The sequence below is a fragment of the Solanum stenotomum genome, chromosome 3 (assembly GCF_019186545.1).
Source record: "Solanum stenotomum isolate F172 chromosome 3, ASM1918654v1, whole genome shotgun sequence".
NCBI lineage: Eukaryota > Viridiplantae > Streptophyta > Magnoliopsida > Solanales > Solanaceae > Solanum > Solanum stenotomum.
In genome coordinates, this window is record NC_064284.1 from 61,099,234 (window position 1) to 61,124,119 (window position 24,886).

Sequence of the window (24,886 nt, forward strand, 5' to 3'; positions counted from 1 at the left end):
CATTTATAAGGCTTTAGTTGTTGAGATTAATTTTTGGCTAAAATCTTGGCAATATCAATTGGGGTTATATATAGGTATAAATATCCCTAAATTATAAGTCCCTAAAAATTTATACATACAATTCACTTCTCATACCAAAAAAAAGTCAAAGTATTAGATTCTTGTAGTTTGAGTTTTTTTTTTAAAAAATTAATTCTTATACAAATAATAATTTCAGTAAGTAAAGTAGATATCTTTTCAATTTATTTAGAATCTTATCTGAATGAAGCTTGTAAAAACATAATTAATAGTGATGGATGATATTTTGCACAAGGAAAAATCAATAACCATACATAAGTAAGACCTTATATTACAAAATATAAATAAATATAATAAAACATAACAGATTCGGGCTTTTAGTTAGAACCTAGAGCAGTATGAAGTTGCTTACGTCGAAGGTTAGTTGAATAACCCACGATTTTTTTAAACCTGATATCCATGTTCCTTATTCATCCAAAAAAAAAAAGAGAGTTACATCTGAAGTATCGTTTATTGATTTGAGAAACACATTTCAATGCCGACTAGATCAAATGTGTGAAGTTACGTGTTTTAATTTATATATTCAGTTGAGACTGTTACATGTGTTAGTTATGTGTTGCTACAACAGAACTGTTTTTCACGTGGCCATTCATGTGACAAATAAGTAATAGTTCAGATGTGTTTCTCACACTCCAAATAGATTGGGTGTGAAACTAAAATAAATAGATAATTTAAATGTGTTTTCAATACTTTTGATTTCAAAAATTCCTCTCTACACCATTGTTTACGGTGCAATTTTTCATCCAAAATTTCATCATTCAGATTCAACAAAAATCAATTTAAAAGCTCTTTGATTAATTTGGGCTAGTTTTTGACTGATTTTCAACCCTCATCTAGTTAATTTTGAATATGTATGAATATTATATATATCATAAATTAATATTAACATTGTTATAAATTGAGCCATGGATGACAATCAAATTGAGTTAATTAAAAGCCTTGAATTTCAAAAGATTCAATGTAATTGTCATGCTATATTTCCAAAAGATTCAATGTAATTGTCATGCTATATTTCCAAAAGATTCAATTGTAGATCCAAGAAGACATGTGAACATGTCACGATCCAGACCGTCGTGATTGACACCCACACTAACCATCCAGTGGGAGAACCATTAATACTAACTAGTTAACCAAGAACTACACAACTAAATCAAAGCTAAAACATTTAAAGTTACGAAAGCAGGTTTAAATGCTAAGGAAGAGAAATAGAGTTCCCATAAACTCCAAAAGTCTAACAAACAACTGCGGAAATAATGCCTAGAACCTGAAAGTCAATGTACCAAAACTCTAACAAGAACCATAAGTCTAAACAAGAAGGGGTACAACCTCTAAACTAACATACAAATAACTAACTAGAAAGTTTAAGTCCGAAATGTGGACATAAATAGAAAGAGAACTCATGGCAGCCCAAAAGAACTGGTTCACCCTTGAATTCGAAACGATCACTAATCTTCTAAGCGAGGTCTGTCAATAGCCGCCTGAAGATGCCATGTACTCAACAAAGAAAGAGCAAATGCAGTATCAGTACACAACCACAATGTACTGGTAGGATCACGCGGCTATCCCACTAAGTGCAACATACATAAGCCATTACAACATAATAATATCATGCATACACCGAACATATACAATATCAATATCATTTACAAATAACGATCAAGTTCACAATTCTCAATTACACAGTTATGTCAAGTCAATGGTCCTCTAATGAAACCCAAACCCAAACTATTAGTGTACCGGTTCGTGGTACCCGATCCAATGTTTATGCCGGAACGTGACAACCGCGATCCCATATTTATGCCGAAACGTGGCAACCGATTTAAGTTAGTGTGTCAGAACGTAACGCCCGATCCATTCAATAAGCCACAATCATAAGTATTTTTCTCATAATCATACAATTAAGTCATGATTTCATGGCAAACAATTATTCACTCATCCTCATTTATGAATAGTGTGATCAATAATGCAACATTCGCATACATACACGTATTATTATGAAGCAAGAACAAACATACATCACACAACATGAAATCACAACCATCACCTACCTCAAACAAAGATTGAATCCCCTAAGAAACTTGATCCTTCCCTTTCCAGATTCTTTCTGCAGCTTGTTCTTGGTCTACAAACAATCATAATAACACGGGAATCAATAAACGATGTCTAATTACCCGGATTAAAGTCAACACTATCAAACCTAGATCAAACCCATGATCCCAATATCCAAAATTAGGGATTTTCCCACCATCCAAACACTTCCAAAACCCTTCCCCAACAATAATACTCATGAAACTAAGTTCTACAGATCAAAAAATGGATTTGGGGAGTAAAAATCTTACCTTTAGCCTCAAGAATGGTGGAAAACCTTACCTGAGCTCTCAAAGTCGAAAAGTGCAGAATAAAGTATTTTTTAGGTTTATTTCTAACTTAAGTCGTGTGTGTCCTGGCACAACGGTCCTCACAACGCTACAACAGCCCCGCCCTGGCGATACAAAATCCCGCCATAGCGGCTTGCACAGAACAGAGAGTTAAATAAAGAATTTCCAAACTCCCATTTCACAACACACCTTCGTCCCATGACACTCAGGTTCTACCCTCTCATGCTAAGATCGATTTTGAGAGTTTTACTCGCCCAAATTCAATTCTGTAAAGTCGTACGGGTCCGTTAACGTCTTAGCTATCTACTCATATGATCAAAATTATAATTACATCACCCAATTGTTATCAGATTTTACTAGACCTTACTGACTCTAATTTCGTCTAAATCTGGATTAGGTAGGGAAATTGAAGTTACTATGAAAAAGTTTTTCGATCCAAAAGTTTTCCCCGTTGGTTTTTCTATAACGACGGAAACAGGTCATTACAATAGATACCAATTTACCCATCACTCGTCCTCGAGTGAAAAACTTAGGAAAAACAGGCTAAAGCAAGAGTGGAGTAGTACCTAAATCGATGAACAACTGGGGATACTTGTCTCGCATGTCCTTCTCGGTTTCCCAAGTAGCTTCCTCAATTGGACAATGCTTCCAATGAACCTTCACAGACTTAATCTCTTTGGTCCTCAGCTTACATACATCACGATCAAGAATTGCAATCGGTTCCTCCTCATACTGTAGGTCTTTTTCTAACACAACTGAGTCCCATTTTATGATGTAATCCCCGTCACCATGATATCTCTTCAACATGGACTCATGAAATACCGTATGAACTCCCGATAGGTTGGGAGGTAAGGCTAATCTATAAGCTACTGGCCCTACACAACCAAGAACCTCGAAGGGACCAATATATCACGGACTCAGCTTGCCCTTCTTGCCAAATATCATCACCCCTTTCATGAGTGACACTTTAAGAAAAACATTCTCACCAGTCTAAATGTCATGTCTCTTACCTTATGATCTGCATACCTTTTTTGTCTACTCTGGGCCGCTAAAAGCTTATATTGGATGCTCCACACTTTATCTTGAGCATCCTTCACTAAATCAACCCCCCAAGGTTTTACATCTCCAACCTCAAACCATCATATGGATGATCTATATCCCCTCCCATAAAATGCCTCAAATGGTGACAAATCAATGCTGGAGTGATAACTATTATTATAAGAGAACTCACACAAAGGTAAGAATTTATCCCAATGCCCTCCAAAATCAATCACACATGCCTTCAATATGTCTTCTAACACTTGAATAGTCCTCTCTGACTGTCCGTCCGTCTATGGATGGAAAGTTGTACTAAAAGTGAGTTGTGTGCCCATTTCATCATGTAACTTCCTTCAAAAGTTGGAGGTAAACTACTTACCACGGTCTGAGAAGATAAAAAGGGGCACCCCATGCAACCTCACTATCTCTTTCACGTAAACCTTAGACAATTGTTCAGCATTATAATCTATTCTTACCGGAATGAAATGGACTGATTTAGTCAATATGTCAACCACTACCCAAATAGAATCAAATTTCCCCATGGTCTTGGGGAGACCAACCACAAAATTCATAACTATCAATTTCCACTTCCATTCCAGAATTGGCATTGTCTAAATCAAACATGTAGACCTTTGATGTTCATACTTTACCTGTTGGCAATTTTGACACTTAGAGACAAACTCCGCTTTGTCTTTCTTTATGCTAGGCCACCAATAAATTCGCTTTAAATCTCGATACATCTTGGTCACACCCGGATAAATGGAATATGGCAAACCATGGGATTCTGTCAACAATTTTTGAATCAAGTCATCGACTCGAGGAACACAAAAATCCTTCCTTTAAAACTGAGCACACGTTCCACATATGGAGTGGTCTCTTGTGCCTTACCAAGCACAGTCTTCTTTCTAAGCTCATTCAAATTTTCATCCTCAAACTGTTTGGCCTTGATCTCCTCAATGAACGTGGCCCTAACCTCAATGCTAGCTAACACCCCACCTCTTTTTGAGATGCCCAACTGCATGAATTTAGACTATAAGGCCTGAATTTCCTTAGCCAAAGGCCGCTTAGTTACACATAACTACCCATATTCACCATTTTTCGACTCAAAGTGTCTGCCACTACATTTGCCTTGCCCGGATGGTATTGAATGGTGACATCATAATCCTTAAGTAATTCCATCCACCTTCTTTGTCTCAAATTCAAATCCTTTTGAGTGAATACATGTTGTAGACTACGATGATCAGTAAACACCTCACACTTGACACCATAAAGATAATGCCGACAGATCTTAAGAGCAAATACTACCGTTGCCAACTCCAAATCATGCGTTGGATAACTCCTCTCATGCACCTTTAACTGTCGTGATGCATAAGCTATAACATTCTTATCTTGCATCAACACCGCACCCAAACCAGAATGTGAAGCATTACAATAAACAATAAAATCTTTACCTTCAACGGGTAGTGCTAGAATAGGTGTGGTGGTCAAAAGAGTTTTTAGCTTTTGAAAGCTCTTATCGCATTTTTCACTCCATTCAAATGGTATCTTCTTTTTGGTCAAATTTGTCAAAGGCGCGGCAATGGAAACAAAGTTTTTCACAAACCGACAATAGTAGCTACTAGCTAGCGATCCCTACAAAACTCCTAACTTCAGTCACAGAGCTAGGCCGAACCCAATTCTTAACCACTTCAATCTTTTGAGGATCTACCATTACCCCTTCCTTTGAAACTACATGCCCCAAAAATGCAACCGAAGTCAACCAAAATTCACACTTAGAGAATTTCGCATATAACTTTTGTTTCCCAAGAACACCCAAAACAATACGAAGATAGTCGGTATGATCTTCCTCACTTTTTAAATACATCAAAATATCATCAATAAAGACTAAAACAAACGAATCTAGAAATGGTTTGAACACACTATTCATCAAACTCATAAAAGGTGCAGGCGCATTTGTCAACCCAAACGACATAACTAGAAACTCATAGTGCCCATAGCGGGTTCCAAACGCCATCTTAGGCACATCCTCAGGCTTAATCTTTAACTGATGGTAACCAGACCTTAGATCAATCTTTTAAAGAAAACTGATGCGTCTTGCAAATTGATCAAAATGATCATATATTCAAGGCAATGGGTACTTGGTTTGAATGGTGACCCTATTCAATTTGCAGTAATTCATACACATCATCATACTACCATCTTTTTTCTTAACAAACACAATTGGAGCACCCCATGGGGAAGCACTAGGACGAATGAATCCTTTATCAAGAAGCTCTTGGATTTGAGCCTTAAGCTCTCTTAATTCTGTCGGGGCCATGCAATAAGGAGGGATGGAAATGGGACGAGTACCATGTTCTAAATCAATACAGAAATCTATATCTTTATCCAAAGGCATACTAGGCAAATCATTAGGAAACACTTCTCTAAATTCTGACACCATAGGAATAGACTCAATAGATAGAGACTCAACCTCAACATCCTGAATAAGAGCCAAATAAGCAAAAAACCCTGCCATACCAGTTTCCTAGTTCGAATAAAGGATATGATCTTAGCTTGCTTAGGCTTATACATCCCTTCCCACTCTAACTTTTCTCTTCCCGAAATTTCTAGAGTCACAAACTTAGTATTACAATTAAGCACAACATAATTGGGGGACAACCAAGTCATGCCTAAGATTATATCAAAGTCAGTCATATCCAAAATCACCAAATCAACCCAAGTCTGAAAACCCATAAATAAAATAGGACAAGCACGATAGACGTGGGTGACTATGACAGACTCTCCAACTGGGGTAGAAACATGGATGGGGCCACCAAGTATATCACAAATCATAGCAAATGCTGAGGCAAAACGCACAGACACATAAGAATAAGTAGAACCCGGATCAAATAACACATTATCCATCCGGTCACAGACAAGATTAGTATTTGTGATCACTGCGTCAGACACCTCTACCTCGGTCTTGCCGGGAAAGGCATAACAATAAGCCCTATCATCGTGGCAGGTGACTTCTCTGCCTGGCTGCACTGGACCTCTACCAGCGTTACCATTTCCCCTACTTTCGCTGTCTCGCTGATTTCCTTCTCGCCCATCTTGTAGATGCCATCGACCATTATTACCATTTCACGCGGGTACCATTGCTCTAGACTATTGCTGCGCGGAATCCAACATGCGCGGGTGGGGACAATTTCTCCTCATATGACCACGTTCTCCACAGTTGTAACAAGTACATTTAAAAGATGGTCTGTTGCCCGCCGAAGGTGCGGCTCCCTGGCTTTCCTGAATCAAATTCTGAGGTAGAGTTCCGGAGTAATTACCTATAGAAGCGGGCATAGCGGACTGAATTGGTCGGGCTGCAAGTGTTGGCCTCTCTGAACCTCTGGAGTAAGATCCCTGAAAGTTGCTTGAATTTTTGGCTTTCTTAGCCACTGACTTAGTCTGACCGTCTCGCCTCACCCCCCTCCACTTTCATCACAAAGTCTGTTACCTCATTGAAACTTTTTCTTGCAGAGGTCATATGAACGGATAATACCTGCAACTCAGAATTAAAACCCTTACCAAAAAGATGGATTCTCTTTTTCTTAGTAGTTACCAATTGCGCAACATATCTCGACAAGGCATGGAACTTGTCCTCATAAGCAACCAGAGACATACCATCTTACTCCAAAGCCATGAACTCATCCTTCTTGCGATCTCTCAAAGTACGAGGCACATACTTCTCTAAGAATAGAGCATGAAACTGGGTCCAAATGAGTGGGGATAAAACTGAAGATCTGCATTCCACATAAGCTTTCCACCATTGCTTAGCCTCACTTTGAAGCTGAAAAGTCACAAACTTCACAACATGCTGATGGACAATTCCGAACTTATGAAACCTCTCATAGGAATCTAGGATGAACTTATAGGCGTCTTCACTCTCAGAACCATGGAACACAAGCAGTTTCAACTTCAAGAACTTAGTCAACATCTCATGCTCATTACCAGTCATAACCAGACCCAACAAAGGACGGAAGAAAGCATCATTACCTTCAGTTCCACCCACCTTGGGCGCAGTGATAGCAATAGGGGGATTGAAGGGAGCTTGAGTTGCTTGAACAGGGGAAAGCACTCCAGGACCAACTAATCATTTCAAGAATGACATAATTTGTTGAGCTAACACTAGGTCTAAAGGAGGAATACCTGTAGTCTCAGCCTGTACTTCTTCCTCTTGTCCAACATTCTCCTACTCATTAACCTCTACATTCTCCTCTACCTCTTCATGGTGCGCAGGAGGAGCCTCATTTCTGGGAGCATCTCCAATCGGTGCTTCATCCCTAGTAGGCGCCACCCTTCATCGACCTCTACCCTTAACTCTTTCTCTACCCTTGCCTCGACCGCGACCTATTGCTGCAGATTATTCATCTGGAGCATTGACGGGACTATCTGCATACAGAAAAGTGAGGTTAGATATCAATTTGAATCGCCAGATACCAATTGGAATCAATTTATAGCACGAAAGGAGACAAGAGAAACATAGAGATTTCCTAAAGTTCTATAGCCTCTAGAAGAAAAGTACAGGCGTCTCTGTACCGTTCCGCAATACTCTACTAGACTTGTTTTGGTACATCGAGATCAACAAACTTAGGCTCTGATACCAACTTTGTCACGATCCAGACCGTCGTGATTGGCATCCACACTAACCCTCCAGTGGAAGAACCATTAATACTAACTAGCTAACCAAGAACTACACAACTAAATCAAAACTAAGACATTTAAAGTTACAGAAGCAGGTTTAAATGCTAAGGAAAAGAAATAGAGTTCCCGTAAACTTCAAAAGTGTAACAAACAACTGCGGAAATAATGCCTAAACCCTGAAGGTCAATGTACCAAAACTCTAACAAGAACCATAAGTCTAAACAAGAAGGGGTACAACCCCTAAACTAACATACAAATAACTAACTAGAAAGTATAAGTCCGAAATGTGGACATAAATAGAAATTGAACTCATAGCAACTCGGAAGAACTGGTTCACCCTTGAATTCGAAACGATCACTGATCTTCTAAGCGAGGTCTATCAATAGCCACATGAAGATGCCATGTACTCAACAAAGAAAAAGCAAGTGCAGTATCAGCACACAATCACAGTGTACTGGTAGGATCACGCGGCTATCCCACTAAGTGCAACATACATAAGTCATTCCAACATAATAATAACATGCATACACAGAACATATACAATATCAATATCATTTACGAATAACGATCAAGTTCACAATTCTCAATTACACAATTATGTCAAGTCAATGGTCCTCTCATGAAATCCAAACCCAAACTGTTAGTGTACCAGTTCGTGGTACCCGATCCAATGTTTATACCGAAACGTGGCAACCGATCCCATATTTTTGTCAGAACGTGGCAATCGATCCAAGTTAGTGTGTCAGAACGCAACACACATCCACTCAACAAGCCATAATTACAATCAAAAGTATTTTCTCATAATCATATAATAAAGTCATGATTTCATGGCAAACAATTATTCAATCATTCTCATTTATGAATAGTGTGATCAATAATCCAACATTCGCATACATACACGTATTATAATGAAGCAAGAACAAACATATATCACACAACATGAAATCACAACCATCACCTACCTCAAACAAAGCTTGAATCCCCTAAAAAACTTTATCCTTCCCTTTCAGGATTCTTTCCGCTTGTTCTTATCTACAAACAATCATAACAACACAGGAATCAATAAACAATGTCTAATTACCCGGATTAAAGTCAACACTATCAAACCTAGATCAAACCCATGATCCCAATATCCAAAATTAGGGATTTTCCCACCATCCAAACAGTGCCAAAACCCTTCCCCAACAATAATTACCTACGAAACTAAGTTCTACGTATCGAAAAATGGATTTGGGGAGTGAAAACATTACATTTAGCTTCAAGAATGGTGGAAAACTGTCAAGAAAACACTTGGGGTCGTCTCTTAGCTCTCAAAGTAGAAATATGCAGAATAAAACATTTTTGGGGTTTATTTCCGACTTAAGTCGCGTGTGTCCCACCACAACGGTCCTCACCCCGCTACAGCGGCCCCGCCCTAGCGGCACAAAATTTCGCCATAGCGGCTTGCACGGAATAGATAGCTCAATAAAGAATTTCCAAACCCCCATTTCACAACACACATTCGTCACATGACACTCAGAAACTACCTTCTCACGCTAAGATCCATTTCGGGAGTCATACTCGCCTGAATTCAATTCTGTAAAGTTGTACGGATTCCTTAATGTCTTAGCTATCTACTCATGTGATCAAAATCATAATTAGATCACCCAATTGTTACCAAATTTCCCTAGACCTTACTGACTCCGATTTCAACCAAATCTGGACTAGGTTGGGAAATTCTAAGTTACTACGAAAAAGTTTTCCGGCCCAAAAAAATTTTCCATTAGTTTTTCTATAACGACGGGAACATGTCGTTACAGAGAACTCACTATGGCTATTCAACGTCAAACTCAGAGTTTTTCTTACTACATAGGCGGCTAAACGAAGCCCCAGTCTTTTTTTGTCAAACCACATTTTTTTCAAATCAAAATAAGGAACAAAAGGTTTATTATCTCTTTAATTTTCACGTATGCAAACATTATACCCTCTTCTTCCAAAATAAGAAGTCCTTAAAATTTCAAAAAATAAATAAATCGAGATTAAAGTATATGAAATTTATACACATTTCATACTCATAATAACTGTACACCGTATCCTTCTTATACATAATGTATACAATATACGAAACACATTAGCCACACATATCTCAAATTGATACACATCGATTTTCATACACATATCAGTAATCAAAATCTTTAAGTCTAAGATATACACAAATTTCTACGCATTTCAAACAATCAACTATGCTATAAATTAAAAAACATTCACATTAAGAAATATACATATTTAATACCAACTGTATACAATTTTCATACACGCATAATTTTCATGTATTATACGAAATTTACTTGTTAGTGGATTTGAGCCAATATTCCTAACTTATGTTATATTCATAGAATTTGGAAAGTCAAATAATTGTTAATTATTGTGATATATATTACTACTTTTTATATAATTTGTAAATATATAATTTATTTTAAAATATTTTAAATTTTTTAATTATTGTTACATAGTACTAATTTTTTTTTATGTAAATTCTTAAATATATAATCATCTAAAACAAAAGTGAGACATAAATTAAAGGGAAAAAGGACAAATATACCCCCGAACTATCGTAAATGGTATGCAAATACCCTCTGTCATACTTTTGGGACATTGATGCCCCTACCGTCCAAAAACTAGAGCATATATACCCTTTATACTAACGGACATACATGTGCCATAATCTTATCCACCGATCCGACATTTATCGACGGATAAGATTGCACCACGTGTCCCTATTTAGTCTTCCGTTAGAGTGAAGGGCATATATGTTCTAGTTTTTTTACGGCAGGGGCACCAATGTCCCAAAAGTATGACGGAGGTATCTGCATACTATTTATGATAGTTCGAGGGTATATTTGTCCCTTTTCCCTAAATTAAAATAAAACAAAACAAAATAGTACTCCAATAAGTAGTAAGGGTTCGTTTGGTGTAAGGGATAAAAATAAATAGTGATGAGATAAATTTTTTGTATCTTATTTGGTAATCATGTTTGGGATAACTTATCCCACAATTTATATCATAGTGATGGGATAAGTTATCCCATATACATGGTGTGATATGTTTTCCCAAGATAACTAACCCAAAATAACTAATCCTGGGATAACTTGTCATTAAATGGGATCATCTTTTCCTGAACAATTTATGGAGTAATTATCTCACGCCCCGAGCCTACACCCTGGACGTGGCCGGCACTCGGAGACCATCGCTGGCCGTAAGCGGAACCTTGGCCTGGCTTACTTAACTCAACGGAAGATTTAACTCAACAGAATAAACTCAATGCAATAGTTTAAATGATAACATCTTAGCAAAAATGACAACGTATGTCTCAAAACAAAGTATCTGCAAATACATAGATGAGAGACTCAATACTAACTGTCTAACTGTCTATCAAGCCTTTATAATACTGAGATGGATGTTGGGACAGACCCCACAACATCCTAATAAAGCAAAACTAGGAAAACGAAATAACAGAGTCCTCCGGAATGCAAGGAGGCTCACCACTGACTCTGGAGTGCTCAACTGGATCAATGGCATGTTGGATACCACTACAAAAAAACCAGCATTTAGCGACTGACGAAATCCGTCGCTAATCTATGATTTTTCGTCGCTAAGCCGGATTTGGGACGGATTTGCGACAGATTGTTGGTTGTTGCTATTTCGCTCGTTAGTAATCTCTTAGCGATGAAAAATGAGTTCCGTCGCAAGTTTAGCGACGTATTAGAGACAAATGATATTCGTCGCCATTTGTTAGTGACGGACTGATCCGTCATTATACTTATATAGTTCGTTGCTAATTTCATAATTAATTTCGTCATTTCAAATAAATTCGCGACAAAATTTCTGTCACTAATCCGTCACAAAATATTCTGTTATTTGAGCCAGCATATTTGCCACTAAAATATTTCGTTGCTAATCTGTCGCCAATATTTTTTTATAGCAACGACCAAATCGTCATTAAATTTGTTGCTAATAATTTTCTTGTAAAATAAATTAAATAACAATTACTAAATACCTCTAAAATAACAAACATTCATATAAAATAATATTTAGAGGGTTCAAAATCTATAGATAGCAAAATCTAAATCACATACTTTTGGTGGAAAACATCAAAAACAATCTGTCAACTATTCTCAAGAGAACTTACATTCATCAACTATTGTTAGCGCACAATTTATACTTTTCAAAAAGACAGACAACATAAAAATAGAAGACTAATCAATGGGAGTAAGCGCTTGATGTACCCGCTCCTTCATAACCGGAAGAAAATGATTAGTAAGGGCAGAAATCATTTGCTTTACAAACACATCCATATTTCTTGTCGATGTTGATTGAGAAACTAAAGGTTCTACAAATGACGAGGCACAAAGATTCTGCCCGTAGTAAGTTCTTGCTTCAGATTCAATACCGTATATTCTTCGCTCTTTTCTCCCCCGACAGTTTGATAGTATGTTTCACATTGATCAATATCAGATTGAGAGGTTGTTTTTTTCCGTAATATTTCTTCATATTTTTCCTATAATAAATTAAGATAAAGAGAAAACATTAAAGATTAAGAATAAAATTATAATGGAAGGAATTGGCCTAGAAGGACATTTTACAGTACCAAATCCTCCACTTATCAAAGCAGTGTTAGACAAATTGGCTATACTTAAACTTCATATATGGCTTACAGAAGTTGATATCAGCAAGAATCTTGATAAAGAAATTCAGATCAGGGTACTTCACCTACAATAACAATAAAATCGGTTAAAAAGTCTTTTTTACTTTCTTAAACTACATGTCAAATCAAAACCAGACAAACACATTGATACAGAGGAAGTATTATTAATGATCTGATGATAATAGTTTTTTGTGAATATGATGACAGGCTAAATATGTAGAGATGGTTTTGAGAGAGGGATTTTCACATCCAGGTGTAAATGGAATCATGCTTTGGACAAGATTACATTCTAATGGATGTTACCAAATGTGTTTAACAGATACCAATTTTCATAACCTTCCTGCTGGGGACATAGTTGATAATTTGCTGAAAGAATGACAAACTAGTGTGGTGCAAGGTGAAACTGATGAACATGGTTCATTTAGCTTTTCTATTTTTTTTAGGTGAGTACAAAATCAATGTCAAATTTGGAAAACATAACAATAATTCAACATTCTCACTATGCAGAGGAGATGACACCAAGCACTTAAAGGAAATTACAACAAGATAAAAAGCGAGATTCATAGATAAAAAAGAACATTAATTTATAGAAAGTGATGCCTTACAATCTGGAGGAATTTTCAGCTTTACTAGACAAAAGGCAAAAACACCACCCCCAATTACAGCTACAACAGATGATTTATGCATTCACTATTCTACAACATTATGAAACTCAGGCAGCTACTCATGACATTAACTGGTGTTTACAACATGGTTACAAAAATATTATATTGGAAGTCTCCTGCTACAATCTTTTGAAAAATGGATCATTAACAGGTGAAAAATGAAAATAGGAATTAATATGTACATATGAAAGACTTATCATTGAAGTGTTAATTTTTCTGGTAAAAGACTTTCCCTGGTAAAAGACTTTCCCAAAGGAAGTATAACTATAAGCACCACTTACAAATATTCACAAACTTGATGTCATGAAAGATTACTACTGTTTCATAGGCTTTATCCGATCATCTTATACCACATTAGGCAGAAGGAGATAATTATCATACAAGATGCTATCAACAAAGTCATTAAATCATAACATATTAGTTGGCAGGCAAGCTAACAAGGTAATACAATCAATTAACAAATTACTCCTAATTTCCTACCGAATTAAGCTGAAATTTATCTCAAAATGGAAGTCTTAAAACCTTACCATAAGCTGGTTAGAAGAATCAAAATCCAATCATACTACTATAAATAACTAGCTATTATACAACTTATGACCAAATTGTCCAACTAAAGAAGGAAAAACAAATATATGCATATCATATGTCATTTATAATCATATACCAATTTTGAACAAATTCATTAATCACTCAAATTATACCATAATTAAGCCATTTTCTAATAATAATCAGCTAGTTACTCCAATTATTTTCCAAAATCAAACATATCAATTAACAAAAAAAATCAATGATTAAATTATGCGTACAAATTATTTCTAATTTGAATAAGGAACAAGTTGATTAACAAAAAGGGATTTAAAGCGGACCATCGCCAAAATGAATGAATAGATAGCAATAATCAGTCAAGCATATGAGTAACAAGATAACAGTAAGCAGTCTTAAACAAATAAATTAAACTTTAACAGAAAAGTATATAAACAAGTAAGTGTTAACAAAATGACATTAAAGGGACCTACTTGGATGGATCCTTAGCTTAATTCAGAAAATTTATCGGAGCTTTTAACTTGTTTCTTCGTATTCATAGCTGTTGGCCGGAGCTTTAATGCTCTTGCCGTTTTCCTCCTCAAACTCGCGTGGAGTCGTTGTTGCCGGCCGAAAAAGAGAGAAGGCGGAAGCGGCTGCTGTTCGTTTGGAACTGCGTTGTTATCTTCTCCTGGGTGTCATCGGCGTTTGCTGATGTTACTCACTGGAGCTGGCTGCTGTCGGTGCTCACCATCGCTGCTTGCTGCGTGAAGCTGATGTTGTTGTCGTTTTTTGCCGGAGAGAGAGGCAACCGGTGGCACCATCTATGTGTTGCTGCTATTGCCGGACGGAGACCACCTGGTCGTCTGGTTGCTCACCGTTTGGAGCTACTGCCAGCGATGGAGGTTCACTCGTGGTCTTCGCGCGCCTGCCAAAGCTCTCCATTGTTTTCGCTGCTCGTTCTCCAGGTTGAACTGGCCAGAAAGAACGACGGAGAGGAGGGCAAAAGGGGTCTGAGCGGCGAATTTGGAGAGGAGAGGAGGAGAATGAAAAAAATTAAGGGTTTGGGGTCTTTTGTATAAAATAAGAATGCAAGGGTCTTAAATTAGGACCATTGATCAAATTTGGATGAGTGGATGAGATTGACTCTTGGAGTTTGATGAATCATGATGGACGGATGAGATAAAATGAGAGTAATTAAAATCTGAAATTGGAGTTTGCAACGGACTTAGTGACGGATTCTAACATCCGTTGCTTTCAAATAAATATATATATTTAGAAAAAATTATATTGACGGATATTTTCGTCACTATATAATATAATTTTTATAAAAATATATTTAATAGTTTAGCAACCTTTTTTTGGTCACTAATTCCGTCGCCCAATATTAATTAAATTTGTCACCACTACTTTGTTACTAAATCCGTAGGGAAAATTAGGCACCAAATTTTTGCGCTAATATTTAACGACGGATTAAATATTCCATTGCAAATCTGTTGCTATATTATAAATCAAAAAATAATTTGTTAATTTTGTAACAAAATGGTTATTCCGTCGCAAATTCGTCGTTATATAGTGACGGAATATTGTTCGTCGCTAATATCCGTCACTAAACGCTGTTTTTTTAGTAGTGTACTGATCCTGGTTACCTATGTCTGCATCATAATAATATACATGCCAACTAGCATCAGTACATTGAATATACGAGTATGCGAGTTGGAAAGTTAAACAACAACTTAAGCTTGAACGTAGTACAAAGGAACACTTACCTTGGCTCTGTTTAACTCATGAACAACTGAACTCAATATAAGCCAATAAGACACATGCAATGTATATAAAGCTTGTAAAACAGTGTAAACAACTTAGTTCGTTAAAGATAAAGCAATAACAAACTCAACTTTACTTAAATATAAAAGTAATATAACTTTTGTAGGAGATTCTCTAACCGACAACCACCACTATGAGCCTAAGTGGTGATACAGCGTCTTGCCCACGCTGCCAGAATTGTCCTATACTTTTTCGTCATATAGAACGCTTAACTTAGTGGATCCACTAGTTTATGCCAAAAGCATCTTAAGGAGTCATCTAAAAAGTATGATCCTATACTACCCATGATGGCTTCATGGTTTATGGAGACTTGAGTTAATATGAACTCGCATCCCCATATCGGTGCTCAATACTACTCCCAACATATACTTAGCTCATATGTTTGTAAAAACAAAACTCTTTCTTTGAATTGAGGCAATTACTCAAAACTTAGCTTAAAAGTTCTCTTGAAATCGATGTTCCCTTTCTTGCTCAAATGTGAAAATATTTATAAACTCTTTGGAAATACTTAGTCCCTTAATAACTTTTGAGAAATGAACTCAACTCTTTACTCTTTACTTTACTTGAAACTTGAGCCTTAAAACAAAGTTTAAACGTTTAATAAAGACTTTTGAAAACTTTGAGAAACTTTGCTTTGACTTGTTTCTTAACTTCTAGACTTGACTCTTAACTTCTTTGACTTTCATCTTAACTTTCCTTGAATTGGATTATGGATTCAAGGTTCATGATTTCATGATGTTTAGATGTACCTTAGAGTGTTGGAAACAACTAGAAAACATAGGTACATCGCTTAGGAACAAGTACGAAAAGGTGGGGAACGAATGGGGAGAACTGACGTCCCTGGCGCTCTGAGAGGCGCGGGGCGCCAGCCCTCTGGCTAGCGCGACATGCCAGAGGCCAAGCTTCAGAGAAGTTTTTATGGCGCTATGGCAGGCGCGGCGCCCCAACCCTTTTGCCCAGCGACTTTCGACTTTTCTCTTCCGTTTTTCCTCTCTAAACCTCCCTAACTTCCATAGTTCCTTCCCCAAACACTTAGGATCAATTGTACCCTCAATATACAACCAATCTAACTCGAAAAACAACTCAAAACATGGATCAACTCACCCCCAAGCATCAACAACTCAACCAACAAGAATTCTACAACTTGTTCTTCAAGAACCTTACTTCTTCAACATGTAAACAACTCAAAACAATTGGATTGAAACAAGTTGGTGTGTGGGTGAACTAACCCAACACGAAAAGATCTCACATACCTTAATAGGGATCACCCCCGACGAATTCCACTCGCAAGCTTGGATGATCTTGACAAATTCTTTGCCTTTTTCTCCCGTTCTTTCTTCTTTTCTCTCTTCTCCAAGCCCTAAGCGTATTTCTCAATTCTCCAAACTGACTAAGTCATGTTTTTACCCCAATAAATCCCTAAAATCAAATTAGGAAATTAATTAGAGAAAAGACTACTTTGCCCTTCCCTAAATCCGGATTGGGACTTTCCTCAATCCAATAGCCCAACTTCCGAAGGGCATATCTCACTCATACGATGTCGAAATCGTGCAATCTCAGTGGTACTGGAAATATCTCTCCAAGGGTTTTCCAACCATATCAAGATATGCTCCTTACTCCTCCTGAGCTAGGAGTTATGGCCGTTTGAAAATGGTCAAAACTCACTTTCTTAACTCAGACCAAAATTTCCAGATTTCCTTATTCTTTCCAAAAATCAATATTTTCATATTTTAAACTCTTTATAGTCGTTTCTAGGTGTGAGATGTTACAAATTAATTCTCAGTCAACATGAATAAGTAGGTGGGCCCACAAAGATCAAATTAAGCAAATCTTTGATAGGACATATGCGTAATTATTTAAATGTTAGTTGTCTTTTTTGCCTGATGGAGAAAAGGAACATTTATAAAGCACCAAGATACAAAAGACTTAAGCAGCAAAAGATAAGCAAATACCAAAAAATAAAATAAAATATTGTCATGCAAGCAGCTATGTTGACGAACAAATGTCTGCTAGTAGACTCTTATACTATGTAGTAATTTATACACAACTCACTTTTCCAATTATTTCGTTAGAAGCTTAATCTTATTTCCATTGTTCAATTTTTAGTATTTTGAAAAACAATCCCCTAAACACATAATATCGAGAATTGTACTCTAAGTCATTCACATAAATTAAAATAGCAAAAGTATTTTCATAAGGAATGAATATTTATAGGGGAAATTACACGGAGAAGCAAATATATATTAATTAATTAGCTAACATAGCTATAGTTTGAATTAAATACGGCTCGTAACTTAATTTTAACTGTAATTATGTCGCCTCTTTCCCTCTTCCTCTCTCTCCTCTCCTCTTTTATACATTTACAAATACAAATTATACATATACATATACAGTTATATGACAGATATATAAATACAATTAGACCGCTCTCTTCTTTCTCCCTCTCTCAATCTCGCTCGCTAGATATACAAATACATACTTGACAGCCAAGCAACATCATGTTTGGTCAGGATTCCGATCCCGGCAAAGCCACCCAGCCCCTCATGAACTTTTTCATAGACAAAATATTGACATTAACCAACAATACCAAAATTATATGAAGATTTATTTTCTATTTTGAATTATGTCTCCTCGTATGTTATACTCAAATTTAGCAGTTATATATGACTCGGTCCATTTTAAATTGTATGAGCAAATTCTACTGCTATATTATACTTATACACACCACTTTTCCAATTATTTCGTAAGAAGCTTAATCTTATTTCCATTGTTCAAGTTTTAGTATTTTGAAAGAAATTCCCTAAAGACCTTATATCGAGAATCGTACTCTAAGTCATGCACATAAATTAAAATAGAAAAAGTATTTCAGAAGGAATAAATATTTATAGGGGAAATTATTACGTTGCCTCTCTCCTCCCTCTCTCAATCTCGCTCACTAAATATACAAATACATACGTATATCAGTTACATATATACAATTACTTGACACATATACACATACAATTCGCCTCGCTCTACTCTCTGTCCTCTCTCCTTCCTCTCCCAATCTCGCTCGCCTCCCTTATCAGTTATCCTTCTAACGTGTAGCTACAAATCGTAATTAAAATTCCTCCTTTATTATACATGTTGTAAAAAAATATTTAATGCCACTCCGGCCCCTCTATATTGTCTAAAGAATGGCCTATTCAACCTTAATGGTCACTCATTTATTACACTGTTTATTGCTACGTACTTACTATATCATATTTAGGCGAAACACAAAGAATCCATGGCCGCCCCCTACCCAATAAAGTTTAGATCTCACTTTCAATCTCCATATTTCCATTCTTTCTCTTTCCGTTCTTTCAAACAATCGATTCAATTTTGCAAAGTCATCTTCGCTAAACGAAAACTCGATATAATATATATGAAATTTTGAGTATCGAGAGATTTAAAATTAAATATTCCATTGAATTGCCTTCTATACTCTTAAATTTACATCTATTTTCTTATTTAATTCAATTTCAATGGCGACTCTGCAAAAATTCAAGCTATTAGCGACACAATGTGCGGTAGCGGGGAGTCCGACTCGAAGCCCAACAACTAGCCCAGTTATTCACCTCCGTCGCCGGAAGACTCTTCGTATGCTCCTCAGCCTCAACAGCGGCGGTGGTAGCGGCGGCGGAGGTGGAGGTGGAAGTGGTAGTTCGGTGTCGTCCGGAGACGATGCTTCACCGGATCGGATTTCCGGCGATGGAGATTCGCCGGATCAAGTAAAGGAAATGGTAGGAAGCCACAAGCTTAAGGATTTGTTCGTTTCATCTCCTCCATCGCCGGATAATTCGAGAGGGAGATTTTCGCCGGAAATTGATTGTGCCGGCGGCGGTGGTATTGGATCGGCGGTTAGAGAAATCGGAGTCCGGTCGATGCGGCCGTTGTCGGCGACATTCCGGCAACGGTTGCTTAAAAGGGTTTGGCGACCTATGCTTGTGAGTATACCGGAATAATTAAAATTTGGGAATATTGTATTAGTGCTAATAGAGGTGATTTTAGAGAATAAATAAAAGTTTTGAATCAAATTTTATTTCTATTCTTCATTTAATTTGCAGTATATCTTTCAAACTAAAAATATATATTATCATGTCAATGTCATAAAAATATGAATATTAGAATATATGATCATGAATTTTAAAAGTTTTATAACTTCATATATTATAACACATTTATAATTAGGATGTATATACTTCGTTTATATCGAACTATAAAAAATTACTCCCTCCGTTTAATAATAGTCATCTATTATACTATTTTGGAATGTTCCATAATATTTGTCAATTTATGAAACCAATTGATAATTTTATATTTAGTTTCTGATTTATCATTCATTAATTATAGTTATTTCTCTATTACATTTTTGAAGACATTATATTTATTATATTTAAAAGGTGATATAATAAAATTATGTTTTATTTATAATTTTTTAAGAAATGTATAAAGTCAATAATAAACAAGTATCGAGAGAAAGAGAGAGTAGATAGTAATATCTCTAGTCCATATCAAGTAAAGGGAATGTTTGAGTTGATTCTAATTATGCATGTAGTAGTTATATAGAGATTAGTTATAAGTTAATTTATGCATTACTTTATGTAAAATTAGTTATTCATGTAGTATTATTGATACAATATTAGTTATTTCATATTATTTTGCATATAATAATACATAAAATTTATTATAAATTATAGTTATGCAAAATTTTTAAAATAATTTACTTAAGGTTGTTCAAAACTAAATCGAAATATAACGAAAAAAAATCATTGGTATATAGATAATTGGTTATTGGTTCAACCATTCTGATAACGATTTTGATTTTTTTAATTATCGAGTTATTGGTTCTTAAAAATTGCGTTTTTTTCTTAATGGGATAATCGATAACCTAATTAGCAAATTAATAAATTATATTTATGTCATTCGATATATAAGGTCCTTAACTTATGATTTAGTTTTATATTTCTATTTCTAGCCATCTCAAACTTTTGATTATTCTACGACGTATGAGTGTTGCTTTTGAACAAAATTCAATCTATCAACTCATGTGCATAGTTTATTTGATTTGTCACCATATTTTAAAGTGATTTTCAATCAATTGTTTGTGTCATAGTTAAATCGATAACCAAACCAATAACGATTAATAACTGATAAACTGATAACTTATAAATCAATATCTTAATGGTACTATTAGGGGTGTGCACTATTCGTATTAAACCGAATAACCAAATCAAATCAAACCGAATTTTTATTCGGATTGGTTTTTGGTTTTTCGGATTGGTTTTGGATTAATAAATTGTTTTGTTTGGTTTGGTTTCGGATTTTAAAAAATAAAAACCGAAAAACCGAAAAAAACCAAATTATATATATATATATATATATATATATAAATTAGAGATAACCACTTTTGTCCCTTTTTCGTTATTGCCTTTCATGATAATTACGTCTATATTTTATGTTTGAACATCTTTAATAGGTATACTTATACGTATTGTGTTTTAAGTTTTACTTATGATTTATATTATAAAGTATATTTAAGGGATTCAATATTGTTACTTTGATTATGTCATTAATTATTGGCATAACCGAATGACCAAACCGAAAAAAGCCGAACTGAATAGAGGAAAACCAAACCAAATCAAATTTATTTTGGATCGGATTGGGTTACACTTTTACTAAACCAAAAACCGAATAGTGCAAAATCAAATCAAAAAACCGAATGATACTATAACGATTTAACATGCCTACAAATTGATTACCGATAATTCAAACCAATATACTTTAAAAATAAGTTGAATCAATAAATATGCAACCTTAATGGAGTAACATAAATAATTAATATGAAACGGAGAAGGTATACACCTTTTTGTTATGTTCCAATTTACTTTTTTCTTATGTTCTAATTTGGTAGACATACTAATTGGTATTTGTAAGGTTAGGAGAAACAATTATTGAATGAAATAATCAAAGTACATTTAAGATCAAACTTGATTATCATAATTAAAAAGGAAAAGACACAAGTACCCCATACATTATAATCGAAATTTTAGAGACATACATTTACTAAATTAAGGTTTATTAATTCCCTAAACTCATTTGTTTTGTAATTTTATGCACTTTTTGATTTAGGTGACATGCTCCGGGACTCCACGCAGTTGAGGTGCGTGAGTGATGTTTGGATGTCATATAAGCTAAAAAGGTGTTCAAAATTACAAAAAAAAAAAGGTAAGGGGGGTAATAGAACCTTACTTTTGGTTAAGGCGTGTCTCTGAGATTTCAATCATAGTGTAGGAGGTACTTGTGTCTTATTCCTAAATAAAAAATAGAGAAATAACGACAATCAATATGTGGGTATTTTCATTCTTTAATTTTAGGTATTCATTTTTTATTTGACATGTTTTAAATAAAATAATAATTATATGAATATTATAATATTCATATTAATTGATATATTATATATTTATTTTAATAATTAAGTAATTGGGTAAAATAAGAAAAAAAAATTTATCTTTTCTTAATATGTTAAAATGACATTAACATATTTATTGCTCTGAGTGTGTCAAAATAAATATTGAACAAGGAAAAATAGACAAATGACGTATATTTGAGTCGAGTATCTATTCAAAACAATTTTTTTCCACGTACATGATAAGGATACACTACACTGAATATATTTTTTATTCTATACTAATTTCTTCAATTCTTTATTTACTCATAGTTATGGTAAGTTGATTTATTAACTTTTGCTATTTAAATTGAAATAGATTTTAATTGCATTTCATTTTCGAATAATTACTAGAGCGGAATCGTTCAACCAAAAAAAAAAAGAAAAGGTATCCCCTCTTCAAAGAGAAAGGAATGGCATTTACTTTACCTTGTCAAAACTCCAAGTAGTAAATAAAAGAAAATGCCGGAAAACAAATTACTTTCTAGAATATCGAGATTGTCTTTCATCCTTCGTCTTTTCATCAGAAGTTTTCAATACGAATCTCGAGTATGAAATCATTTTTAATAAAGAGCGTTTGATCTCTCAATGTAAAATTATCAAATACAAATTTAGATTTTGTTGAATCTAAATACGAGTATCGCTATATCAAATTATATTGATGACAAATATTTTACTCTTGTGGTTGTTATTACTATTGAATAATAGTGTGACTAGATTGTTATGTAGTCGTTTTCATCCACTAGAATTTAGCGACTACATTGTTATGCAGTCTTTTTCAGATCTAGAAGTTAGGTACAAATTTATCATCCTTGGCATCGATAAATATTGTATTATTTGTTTTTGTTAATTTTTTTTCTTTTTCGTTATTCTAGTTATATAATGTTTAAGTAAAAGTTATTATCTTCGTGTAAATGTGTAACTTATAACGTAACTCTTATTCTATCCATATACTATGTTAAATTTGTATTATAATTTCATATCTGAGCATATATAATTTGAAAAATGATTCAAATATTACTTGTTTAATTTCTTACCTAAAGGGATTGAGATTTTCACATTGTATAGATTTATTAAAACAATACATATTTTTTTTTTTTGTATATCATTCGTATATATGTTTTGTATATTTGACAATTTATTATAATAATTGCTTTTATCGAGCACGATCAAATATATACTTCAAAACTCTTTTAAATTAGTATAATATTCTAGTATAGTAAACTATGTAGTGGCAATTAGTATATATGAGTTGGTAATTCTTAAAATTAAAACCTAAGGAAAGTGGTGATCATGGGGACATTGAAAAATAAAAGTGGCATATATGAAAGAACATGATGGCTAAAAACCAGCTGGAAAGAGATGAAAAGTTGATAAATAATTGTGTAGTCTAAAGTTATGTCTTATCTAACTTTGTCCCTTTTTTGACCAAGCAGATGGATGAGTGAGGTTCTCATTTCTTTAAGTTGCCTATTATCATTAAGGAGGACAATGAGTATCTCGAAAAATGACAAAGTTTCGTATCAATGGTTAACGAGAATATGAGTGGTTTCTTTATAAGACTTGGACAATCATTATTTCTTTGAATTAACTTTTGGGTGTATAAAATTAGGCTCAAGACCTAATTTTATATAATCAGAGTTAGGTGAATAACTCTTCTGCTTGTGATGCTTTGATTTTAATACCAAATTTATTATATTATAAAAATTGTGAACTCTGTAGGTGTATTTCACGTTAAAAATATTGGATTAAGAAGAAACTGTTGTATCCACTCTTGTCATTTGTCGACATGTTGTCCAACATTGCCTTTCTCGTTGTGCCCTAGTTTAAGTTAACGTATTTGTAATATATACTCATATTTGTAATGAAGTGTCCTATTACATCATTTGTAATATATACTCATATTTGTAATATATTAGTTATTTTGGGTTGTTCACTCTCTTTGAGAAAATGCACACATTTTCTATGTCAAAATTGTTTAGTGGGGTAATAGGACGCACACATAATTAAGGTGTTTTTTAGAAAATTCGAAACAAATTCAGGTGTCACTTTATGTCTTTTTCTCTATTTGTAATATATACTCATATTGGTGCATCTTGCCTTGCCTCACTTGTATTGTCATCTTTATATGGCTTTGACCATTTTCACCTCTTAAGTTAGTTTATTGAACTAAGTAAGACTCAATATCCATTTCTTTAACATGATAGCAAGATAGGTAAAGGTGTTGAGGTTGAATATCATCACCATCCATTATAAAAAAGAATGGATGGTGATGATATTCAAAAATCACCATCCATTACATGATAACTTAATATGCAATATTTCTTTAGATACTAATTTCATTTTTGATAAATTTTGAATGACTTTCTAATCAAATTGTTCAAATGTTTTTACTATGGATGAATTTCATATAATTAAGTTTTAGTGATTTGATAATATAAAAAAGAAAAATTGCATTATCAATATATGAAAGTTAAACTCCTAAAACAAACGACTCCACTTAATTATCATGTTGAATATTTGCATAAAGATATTATATGATAATTTTTAT

The 24,886-nt window shown here is 34.6% G+C and overlaps 2 protein-coding genes across 2 annotated transcripts in view; both read left to right on the forward strand.

The window, feature by feature from the left end:
• LOC125860450 (GPI-anchored protein LLG1-like) overlaps positions 1 to 24,886 on the forward strand; it is a 140,806-nt gene that overhangs the window by 105,356 nt on the left and 10,564 nt on the right. The window lies entirely within an intron of this gene.
• On the forward strand, positions 19,118 to 19,947 carry LOC125860449 (uncharacterized). Its single transcript, XM_049540408.1, has one exon. It carries the CDS (start codon positions 19,373 to 19,375, stop codon positions 19,850 to 19,852), a length of 480 nt encoding a protein of 159 aa, XP_049396365.1. The 5' UTR covers positions 19,118 to 19,372; the 3' UTR covers positions 19,853 to 19,947.

Bases quoted from the DNA above. Each gene is read 5' to 3' on its own strand.
- LOC125860449 (XM_049540408.1), top strand. From the start codon at position 19,373: ATGGCGACTCTGCAAAAATTCAAGCTATTAGCGACACAATGTGCGGTA.